Source organism: Ylistrum balloti, unplaced genomic scaffold, assembly GCF_031769215.1.
Source record: "Ylistrum balloti isolate Yb309-2 unplaced genomic scaffold, AGI_CSIRO_Ybal_v1 Utg370056, whole genome shotgun sequence".
Taxonomy (NCBI): domain Eukaryota; kingdom Metazoa; phylum Mollusca; class Bivalvia; order Pectinida; family Pectinidae; genus Ylistrum; species Ylistrum balloti.
The window spans coordinates 1,048,625-1,060,499 of NW_026782106.1; the positions used below are offsets into that span (position 1 = coordinate 1,048,625).

Consider the following 11,875-nt stretch of genomic DNA (forward strand, 5'->3'; position numbering starts at 1 on the left):
TTATGCTAAAAGCGACCCAAATCACCCCAGTCATATTAATGATTTTCTCCATCATCCATGCTGTGTAAATATTTGCACTCATCATCCAGGCTCAGTACGTTTGAGGCTGTACATAAGTCTATAAAGGCCATATGATAAGAAATAGGAACTGCCGTAGAGTGAGTGCAATGTCTTCAATACTATGAGAAGTAAATTTATATCAGCTAAGTGACTAGTGGGTCCTTGAGTCAATGTTTTTGTTTTTTGTGAAACTAGGGACATCTGTTGATAATTCATTATCTGATAATTTGATGCTACTGCTCACAGGGGCAAGTGATGATAGCTTTATACATGGGCTTCGTTACCTGCCAAACTTTTCAATGTTTCCTATTTTAGTATGGTTTTGTTGGGTCTATCATGACATCTCCGGGAAATTTCTTGAGATCTTTGGAATGTTAATTTCGAAGATTGTTGGAAATTTCCCTGAAATGTTGCAGTAGTTCTATATCATATTGCTTCATGTTTTAGTTTATTCTGTGCTTTAAACCAGATATTAGATCAACAGGAAATGATAATAATGTTATTTCATCCTGATTGGTTAAAATTAGACTGGATTGCCTGGCATAGTTTTTATACTCTCCACTAGATTTTGCTTTTTTAATACAACGTGCGCAGTCTAGTGGAGATAATTTGTACTAAGGCAGGTAATCCACTCTAACATAAAATCCACTTTCTCTAACAAGTTTTTGACTTTACGGGTTTCAAATTTTCAGTGTATGTGTTTGTGAAGTTTCTTGGAATGATTTAAAATTTTGGTATGTGTTTGTTTCATTATGATTGGGGTTGTAGCTCTGAATACTGTTTTTACCAATAAGTCAGAATATCCATAAATAATACCATATATTACTCAATCATATTTTTCTTGAACGTGAAAACATGACCGTAGTTACATGATCAGCTGCTGCTTTTTTCATTGTCTATATTTCCTCTGAGCACTGATTACAAATTTGCAAAGATGAGTGAGATATTCTGAAGTAACACTGTAATTACAGTACAGGTCTATGAAATAATCAATTGCTTCGTTATGTTATTATTTTACTTAAACATAATTCATTGCCATAGTGTAAAGCAATAGATGTGGCACAAGTTATTGTAACATAATATTAGCCTTTTCACCAGACATTCAAAATCACAGTATCACATTAACTAATCACTGGCAGCCATCAGGCAAATCATTTTGTTGTTCATGAAAAATACAGGAACAATGATAAGCCTAATTCATTGTATCATCCAGGGTCTGTGATTATTTGTATTTATAATACAGATACAATACAATCATTGTTTTTTTAAGTTGGATCTTGTTGTCATGGACGTGAGTTGATTGAATGGAAATAATAGGAAAACGTTAGGACAGCTGGTCTCAAAGTATACTTTGATGAACATGAAAATATTGTACCAATGGAAAAATCAGTATTTTCTAACATTGACTTACAAAAATGAATTACAAATGTGATTTAATTCCTTTTTGGTGGATTAAAGTGTTTGGTTTGAATTACATACAGGGGTGATGTTACATCTGTTATTTATTAGTTGTATATATACTGGCAGTGAATTATGAGCTCAAGTCATAACACTTATAAGGTAAAAGAAACAAACAAGGTTATATACAGTAGCAATATCTTCCAGAGTTGCCGTTCGTAACCGCCTATAACTCATTTAATGGTATTCTTACCTTAACAAATTGTGTTAACAACTTCTTCTGTTTGGTATGGTCAGTATGTTCGCAACGGTCATTATGTACTGTCATCATTCATTAGAGAAAGCTAAATAGGGTTTTCGGTTTTTCTTTTTTTTTTCTTTTTTTTTTTTTTTGTTTTGTTTAAATTATGTGCTTGTTATTATTGATATACATTTTGTTGTATGAAATACACAAAATTTGGTCTACAATTTGTGATTTGCAAAATCATGTTGATTATCATTTTGTAATGTAAGATCATAAGAATAAAGAACATTTTTGAAAAAAACCCATTAATGGTCATTGTCTTTACATCACAAAGACCTTGTTCAGTGTCTATCCATTGGTCTATGAACTACTTCACCTGATAAATAGACAGGAACTTAACTCAGTGTGGACCATAAATCTTCCTTAATTAACTTTGAACCAGTGCAGCATTTAAAACAAGTGTCACAGTCACAACATTTAAAATCTTCATACTTCATTTGCACAAAAGGCTGTATCCACAGGGCTTTAGAACAAACAGTTAAGTGTGGACCATAAATAGTCCTTAAGTTTGAACTAGTGTAGCATTGAAAACTGGTGCCATAACTTCAGTCTTGATATTTCACTTGTACACTTAGCTGTATTGACAGGACTTCCACATAAATAGTTGAGTATGATCATGAATGGCCCCATCAAAAGTTTGAACCATGGCAGTTTTAAAATGAATGCCATAACCAATTTTGAAAATCTTTATAAAAATGTATTTCATATTTACGCAAAGCTGTATCAATAGGGCTTTCACACAAATAGTTGAATATGGACCATAAAGGGTCCTAACTAATGAAAGAACCAGTTCATTATTTAAGACGAGTGCCACAACCACAATTTTTGAAAATCTTGATACTTCACTTTCACAGAAAGCTTTATCCGAAGGACTTTCAACAAATAGGTGAATATGGACTATAAAAGGACAAAACTAAAGTTTGAACCAGTGTATCATTTAATAAGGGAACCGTAGCCACAATCTTGAAAATCTTTTTCACTTGTATACAAAACTGTATTGAGACAGTACTTTTATTTGTGATTTTTCTGGTCCAATTATAGTCCTAACTGAAATATAAACCCATTGAAGGTTGGATGCAAAAGCTGTCCTCTCAAAAATCTGGCTATTTCTTCCTAAAGAAAGTCATATCTAGGCAGAACTTTCACTTACGAGCTGCTTGGACCATTCAAGTATGTCACTATCTCTGACCTTTTGGTCTTTACTTGAGCATGCATATGTTAACATTATATTCTGCACAAGTTGGCAAATTTATGTTGTTTTTGTTTTGTTTTTTTTTGCCTTTTTAGAACTCTTTCTAGTGACCTTTAAAACTATTGTCAACATCAACAGACAAGTGAAATTGAAAATACCCCCTTGTCAAGCTTAATTTAGACCATCTAAATATAGCACATCGGGGAATCCAAACCACACTGACTGTATCATAGATTTTATGCGAGGTATTAGGGGAATACATAGGTGTGTATGCTTCATTTATAATTTCAGCTGGGATGAGAATTCTAGTGCTAGCAAACCTGTTGTGGCTCAATAATGGGTCAGCTTATGTTTTTAAATCAATCTAGTAAGATCTATAAAGGATTTCCTCAAACAGAATATTGTTTGTTTGTTTATATGATTAATTTCTAAAAGAATGCAAATAAATCCTTTCATGAATTCTTTCATAAACAAAAGCCCTATAGGGCCTGTATCTTTCACCTAGCATTACTTGAATAAAATTACTTCATTACAACTAAAGGAAATCTTGATATCCAAGCACACAACCCTTTGACCCTAGTGAATCAGCCATACCATTCATTCATACTTCAGACCAAATCATTCCTTCAGGAGGAATAGGATTGTAAAGAATATGCTCTATTTTCAATATTGGGCCCTGGTCAAATCTATTCAATTGTTCATGACTAGTAGCAATTTGTAGAAAAAGTTGATGGACGGATGCCACCGTATATCAATGACTCACTTGGCCCTTCTGGCCAGATAAACTTAAAATATATGAAATTCCAACTGGAATTTCGACATTTAGATCATATGTATTTCTCATAAAGTGAGGTTGGCTTATGGAATCAGGGTGGACCTACAGATCTTATTTTGTTTTCTCACAAGCTTCAACCATGCCTTTTCAGGTCTGTACTTATATTTGCAAGTCTGTCCGGATTTATGCCTGAAATATTATATTTAAAGTGCCAATAAAACGGTATGACCGTGTAAGCAATTAGAACAATTTTCAGACTGCCCACATCATACCAATTTGTAGATTTCCCTTGTTCGTTAGTTTTGCTTTGTCAATTCTGGGATAATTTGAAAAACAAAATGTTTGACAAGAGTTTTTTTTATGATAACAGCTTCACTTCAATCATTTCCATAAGAATTATTCCTCTTTTCTAATTTTATGAAAATTTTAGGAGGTGTATACCATAGTAATAGGCAATATGCTTTCAGTTCTAATTAAATGCTAAATGTTGGGTTTTTTACTGGTAAAATCCCAAAATTAATTAAGGTCCACAAGAGTCATGATGTTTTCAGCATCACAATTATGTTTTAAGGACAAGCAAAGCAAACTAATAAAATAGTGATATATAAAGTAAGCTTTATGTCTCTGAACTCTCAATTATTACTTTGTATACAAAATCTAAAAGACAAGTGCCTCTTTTTTATTTAATTCTTCCACCTGTTTTACAAATATGAAATAGACAATTCTTCTGTACATACAATGTGAGAAAAACATCAGTTCAACAATGTTTTTATTATGATCATAAACAATTCGCACAATTACACGAATATCTAAAGGATTGTAGCACTTCATACTTGGCTATCCACACAAGATGTATATCAGGAGGAGTCAAGATTTATTCCAACATCAAAAGTCAATCATTTATTTTTTTTTAATCTTCAAATGACATTTTCAATTGTTTCAGTCCTCGATATCAGAATTGACTTTCCACTTGACCTGTGAAAATGGACAAGCCAACACACTGCTTCTCCATTATCCAATTGGTACATCTCATGGTCCATAAATTTAAGTTTGTTGTTATGTGGTATGAACTTTTATGAATGATTTTTCAGTGATGAGACAATGGTCAGTATGTCTCATAAAACTTTGGTATTTCATCCCCCGTCATGACGAAGCGTTCTACTCCATCTCTGTTGATACAAGCCATCCTGATAACACCTCCACTGGAACCATCTCGACTCATCGCCAAGGCCAGACCTAAAATAAAAATAATATTTTTTTCTTATTTCTGTTGAACAAGAAAAGCAAATATCTTTCTTTCAAAGAGGCCCAGCAGTCTTACAAGTTTTTTTTGTAAATGCTTCTCAAATCTCCAAAGAGGGTCAAATGTTTTAAAACAGGCTTCGGTCGCTAACATGTAAGAAAATGGCTGTGCTTTTATCTAATTTACAAGCGTTATCAAACTGATTATGATATAAAAATGATTAGCATGAATCTTAATCCTTCAAATTCAGCAGAATAAATAGGTAACTCACCATTTGATACAAATTTCAAACATTCCTCTTTGGTCATGTCCTCCTTGTAGTTTGAGTCTACATAACCATAGATGTAAGTACTACCAGAACCTCCAGTAGCGAATGGCATTCTCGTCAACATGCCACCCAATGGTACTGTGAACACCTGTTACAGAGAAAAATAACCACATACAAAATATGATCTTGATCACCAAGTTCTTGCTGAAGCTACAATTGAGAGTTGAAGAACATGTCTTAGATTTCTATTCCTATGTGAGAGATACATGTAACACCAAATGAAGCAGGGGAAAAAACATCTCATGGATTAAGAATTGGGACAGTAAAATAATTTGTTCACTTTCATATTCCCTGTTTAAGGTCTATCGTTGAAGTGAAGTCCTTAGTTTTGCACATTTTCTTGTTTAATAACTCCTTGTACTTGTTCTAAATGAAGGCGATATTATGACAATGTTGTGTTCAATCAAGTGGAGATTATGACAGTGTTGTGTTCAATCAAGGAGGAATTATTTGAATGTTCCTAAATGTGGTGGAGTTTTACCTGTCCTCCTTCTTCTTTGTCCCAGCCACCAACAATGATACCAGCACTCAGACTGTCCCTGTAGTTGTAACACAAGTCCCTAAACACATTGGCTGCCACTTTCACTGGTGGCTCCTCACCATGTTCCATTCTGTAAGTAAAACATTGCACTGAAAAGTTTACAAATACTCCTGATTGTGTTAGGTATCTTTCAATTTGCTCCTACAGAAGTCCTCTTATCTTTGCAAGTGTTCTAGTCATCATTTCAGGATCCCTAAAGAAACCCCTTTCTGTTCCCTTTTGAATTTAGAAAACATATCTCCTGCAAGAACCTTCTTTCTTTGTGGGACTGATTAATTTCCTCTCAAGAGGCAGGAACCCCCTTCCTTGTTAAAGAAAATGATGTACTTTCATCTCATTCAGGAGCCCAATTACTTATCTCAAAGTGCTGTAATTTCCTTCAGTATCACCCTTGCTTTTGGAAAAGCTTTCATCACCTTCAAGAACCTTGTTTCTTGTCTGAAAGTGCTGTTATCCCCTTTAGGACCTCCGTTATTTATCTCAAAGTGCCATTACAAGATATATCTCCTTCAGGAGCCCTGTTACTTATCTGAAAGAGCTTTTATCTCCTTCAGGAGCCCTGTTACTTGTCTGAAAGAGCTTTCATCTCCTTCAGGAGCCCCATTACTTGTCTGAAAGAGCTTTTATCTCCTTCAGGAGCTCCATTACTTATCTGAAAGAGCTTTTATCTCCTTCAGGAGCCTTGTTATTTGTCTGAGAGAGCTTTTATCGCCTTCAGAAACCCTGTTTCTTGTCTGAAAGAGCTTTTTATCTCCTTCAGGAGCCCTGTTACTTGTCTGAAAGAGCTTTTATCTCCTTCAGGAGCCTTGTTATTCGTCTGAAAGTGCTGTTATCTCCTTCAGTATCATTCTTACTTGTAGAAAAGCTATCACTTTCAGGAACCCACTTACTTTTGAAAGTGCTATTACTTCCTTCATGAATCTGTTACTTATTGTTTCCTTCAGCACTCCCCTATTTGCAGCAATGCTTGTGGAACTGGTTTTTTTTTTTTTTTTTTTTTGTAATCTCCAGCAAATGCCACTTAAGTTGTGGAATTAGTAACATGGGTCTGCTTACTTGTGGAAGTTGAGGTGATATGTAACAATATCTGCAATTGCTTGGGTGTCGGCAGCAGATCCCGACCTACAGCAGTAAATCCTGTCTGTCACTTTGGTCAGTTTGTCTGTCACACGGTTCGCAACATAAGCTCTGTAAATACACAAAGTTTAGAATTTTGTATCATCCATTTTGTTTCTCCATTAAATACAATGATGTCGTTAACTTGAAAATCAGTTGAGGTTTCTAAAAGAGGAAATGAAATCAAAACCAAGAAAATCTGGGCATTGAAGTTTACATTTTTTTACCAAGTGTGTTCATAACAAAAGTGTTACCCTGTTGTAGTCCTCGAGTCTGCACCAATTATTACTCCACCATCAAACTGTACAGCCATAATAGTTGTCTGAAATAAAAATGTACAAATGGACATTCAATAATATAATAATACAATACATTTTCTCCAGTCTGAAGAGAGTATAATTTTGGTAGCTAGGTTGAAAAAGAGAACTTTGGAGAAATTTCATAAAGTATAGCCATTGTTAATATGCTGAGAAGTAAAGTTGTTTGGAAAAATGAGTGGAAATAGTTTATAACGATGAAATGCTTTGACACAAAAGCAAGACGGTTAAAAATTATAAGCTTCACCTTTCCATCATGATTTATAACTTTTATCTATTCTATAATTCATAATGTCTTTCTATCGTAAACTATTACAACAATGTCTGAATGTCAACTCATTACACAGGTCACCAAAATTTCCTGATTTCTACAGGAAGGAATTCTGTCTATTGACTGCAAACAAGACACAAATAAAATTGCAGATAAACAGTCAGAACCCTTTAGATTTCTAGACATGTTGTAGATTAGAATCTAATATTGTGTCATATACTGTAGGTTTTGTTCTATATCCAGTATGACAACTGTCAAATCTCCAATTTTGGACTGGAAGTTCCAGTTGGTTCCGTTTATTTCAGTTAATTTGGCAATCACCAGTATGAAATTTGAGTTTTGAAATAGAGATTTAAAAAAGAAAATACCAAAACTGATTGGACCACAACCCCACATTGGGTAATACTCTTGCATTTGAGGAATAGCTACTGCTTTGAGTAATCAGGGTTTTTTTTCCATTTTTCAACAAAACAGGGTGGCATCTTTTCACCTCGACCCAATAGCCACTGTGACTAAAATTTAAAATGAGACAATCTTTTTATTATTTTCTTTGTGTGTAAAAATGTACACTGTTGCATTGGTTATTGAAAAAAAATAAAAATATGACACCCTTACATAAATAAATATCTAGAAGAAAATATGAGTTCCTATTTGAAAATGAGCATGCATTTGAGTAACTAAATGATTACTGAACGCAATAACAATCCCTCAAATGCAGGACTATGACCCATATGCAGTGTTGTACCCAACCTGTGCAATGATGTATCTTTAAACTAAGTAAGATTCGATACACGAGGTTGTAATAAGATGTTTAAGGGCAGACATGACAAAACATAAATTGATAACATTTAGGTCTATAAGTATAAATTGATAGACTTTCCAACAGGAGATAATCAGTTTCCCAGTTAACAGGTTGACCACTCGTCATTTAATATAAGACTGTATTTACTCTTAGCTAAGACACCATGTGTTATCTCTAGGACGATGGACATTTACATATCGATAGTAATTGCATCTTGCCGATTGGGACACAGACAATGGTACTACTCAAATCTTACACGACAAATGTCATTTGTTAAGCTTTGTTAACAGTTAAGCATCGATCCCCCATTGCACATGCTGATTGACCAAATGATTTAAGACATACACAATCTACACTATATCGTCATAATTACAATACAGTTAACTTACCCCGGTTTCGTGCTCGGCATTCAGCCAATCTGGGCAGGACAAATCGGATGAAAACATGCCGGGTTGCATTTCACTAGTCATGGTTGCCATCTTTAATTTTGACTGAAGAGTTATACAAGAACGATAACTGCATACAGGAGGGGCACGACGCAATATTCTGTGTAACGGCAATCATTCAAGAATGAAGAGATCTATCATGCGCTGGTTTCCTTTACTAATAAATAAACCTATTTTTTCCTGTATTTGTTTTACAGCAGGGTCTGGTAAGTCTTCGCTTCTGCTAATACCACGCATTTTGAAAACTCTTTTAAGATATATATATTTAAGGCTTTTTTGTAAGTTATATACATAGACATACTAATAAAGAGCCATATACTTCCAGATCATTCTAGACTTACCTCTATTATTGCCAAATTTCTCGATTTAGGAAATTTGGTATTGTATGTATGGAAACAAAGGAAATTTGAAATACATAAACATAACTTCCAAGTTATTCCGTTTAGAACATATTTTCTATATCGGCAAAATGGAAAGCGAAGTCAGAACCTCGGACTTATATCTATATCTTAGTCCGTGCCATAATCTAGAAATGCAAATACATTTAGTTGTAGATATATAGATATATCTGTGTCCGTGATGCTTTACAGGGACTTATTTCTAATTCGAATAATTAGTGTACTTTTTTTCACTGGTGTAAAAAAAAGTGGTAAGTCATTTTAGGACATATTTTGAACGTCTTGTGCAATAAGATCTACAATAAAAAAAATATGGCTAATTAAACAGTTAATTAAGTAGTTAAAATGTATCTGTTGCGTTGTAATTGTTCCATTGGGCATGGTGGAAAGTGCAAGTGTCATGCAGTGGCGCTTCTTTAGAGTGTCTTACAAAATGTCCGACTTTATATATAATTATAGACAGTAGGTAATCAATATTTAATTTTCCCCCCAATTTGTAACAGGACCCTGTAATGTGACCCTTAATGAATATATATATATATATTTTATTTATTTATTTCTGTTTTGATTTTTATTGATGATAATCAACACATTAGTGGATAACTGAGTTCTATGTCTTGATTTCAAATAAGTCAAGTTGATTTTTACTCTGTTCAACGTTGGCGTGTATAATACTTTGTGGCTTTGAATTTTTGGCGCCTAAAACATTTTATCTGTTAACACAAACGTTTCGTGTTGTTGAACACTTACTTTCCTTAAAAGGTAACACAGGATTGTTATTTTAAGCGTGCACAGACTTACAATGAGTATATGAATTAATACAAGTGTTAAGGTGAGCTCTACCAGCAAAGAGAAAAACTGTAAGTAATAACAAACAAAAATAAACATAATTACAGTAAAGGTGATGACGTGTATGTACGAAAAATGAATCAAAACACTCGATAAAAATAAACAAAATTACAGTAAAGGTGATGACGTACATGTACAAAAAATGAATCAAAACACTCGACAAAAATAAACAAAATTACAGTAAAGGTGACGACGTACATGTACAAAAAATGAATCAAAACACTCGATAAAAATAAACAAAATTACAGTAAAGGTGATGACGTACATGTACAAAAAATGAATCAAACCACTCGACAAAAATAAACAAAATTACAGTAAAGGTGATGACGTACATGTACAAAAAATGAATCAAAACACTCGACAAAAATAAACAAAATTACAGTAAAGGTGATGACGTACATGTACAAAAAATGAATCAAAACACTCGACAAAAATAAACAAAATTACAGTAAAGGTGATGACGTACATGTACAAAAAATGAATCAAAACACTCGACAAAAATCAACAAAATTACAGTAAAGGTGATGACGTACATGTATGAAAAATGAATCAAAACACTCGACAAAAATAAACAAAATTACAGTAAAGGTGATGACGTACATGTACGAAAAATGAATCAAAACACTCGACAAAAATAAACAAAATTACAGTAAAGGTGACGATGTACGAAACATGTCAAAACACGACAAAATAAACAAAATTACAGTAAAGGTGATGACATGTACCACTCGACAAAAATAAACAAAATTACAGTAAAGGTGATGACGTACATGTACGAAAAATGAATCAAAACACTCGACAAAAATAAACAAAATTACAGTAAAGGTGATGACATACATGTACAAAAAATGAATCAAAACACTCGACAAAAATAAACAAAATTACAGTAAAGGTGATGACGTGTATGTACGAAAAATGAATCAAAACACACGACAAAAATAAACAAAATTACAGTAAAGGTGATGACGTACATGTACAAAAAATGAATCAAAACACTCGACAAAAATAAACAAAATTACAGTAAAGGTGATGACGTGTATGTACGAAAAATGAATCAAAACACTCGACAAAAATAAACAAAATTACAGTAAAGGTGACGACGTACATGTACAAAAAATGAATCAAAACACTCGACAAAAATAAACAAAATTACAGTAAAGGTGATGACGTGTATGTACGAAAAATGAATCAAAACACTCGACAAAAATAAACAAAATTACAGTAAAGGTGATGACGTACATGTACAAAAAATGAATCAAAACACTCGACAAAAATAAACAAAACTACAGTAAAGGTGATGACGTATATGTACGAAAAATGAATCAAAACACTCGACAAAAATAAACAAAATTACAGTAAAGGTGACGACGTACATGTACAAAAAATGAATCAAAACACTCGACAAAAATAAACAAAATTACAGTAAAGGTGACGACGTACATGTACAAAAAATGAATCAAAACACTCGACAAAAATAAACAAAATTACAGTAAAGGTGACGACGTACATGTACAAAAAATGAATCAAAACACTCGACAAAAATAATTCCCAATGTGCTAGAAGACAAAGGAAAATTTAGATGAAGATTCATGAAAACAAAAATTGAAAATACTTTGGAGTAAATTGTATCCTCGATAATCCGGGAGAGTGATAGTGCGCGTAATAATAAAATGCAGTTAAAACGAGTCAAAAGCATTATTTTGCGCTGTTAATCCGGGACGTTTTCAATTGAACTGAGACTCAAAGTACAGGGTGAACAAGTGAGAATTACATATATTTTAGGATTGTATCCACAGATTGCCCTGGTATATTTTGGAACATTTCCTTAGGGTTGG

The 11,875-nt window shown here is 33.4% G+C and overlaps 1 protein-coding gene across 1 annotated transcript; it reads right to left on the bottom strand.

The window, feature by feature from the left end:
* Nucleotides 1–4,481: 4,481 nt before the first annotated feature.
* Nucleotides 4,482–8,826, bottom strand: LOC132549404 (proteasome subunit beta type-6-like). The gene is made up of 6 exons (XM_060213332.1): nt 8,737–8,826; nt 7,212–7,279; nt 6,898–7,029; nt 5,782–5,911; nt 5,244–5,388; nt 4,482–4,965 (listed from the first exon to the last, which is right to left on the bottom strand). Exons 1-6 carry the CDS (start codon nt 8,824–8,826, stop codon nt 4,835–4,837), a joined length of 696 nt encoding a protein of 231 aa, XP_060069315.1. The 3' UTR covers nt 4,482–4,834.
* Between the last annotated feature and the right edge of the window lie 3,049 nt (nt 8,827–11,875).

What these genes read in the sequence shown, in the direction of transcription:
- LOC132549404 (XM_060213332.1), bottom strand. Translation starts at nt 8,826, where the DNA reads ATGGCAACCATGACTAGTGAAATGCAACCCGGCATGTTTTCATCCGAT. An exon ending in GACTCGAGGACTACAACAGG is followed by an intron (nt 7,030 to 7,211) that starts GTAACACTTTTG and finishes GTGTATTTACAG; the next exon opens with AGCTTATGTTGCGAACCGTG. An exon ending in TATCACCTCAACTTCCACAA is followed by an intron (nt 5,912 to 6,897) that starts GTAAGCAGACCC and finishes TTTTACTTACAG; the next exon opens with AATGGAACATGGTGAGGAGC.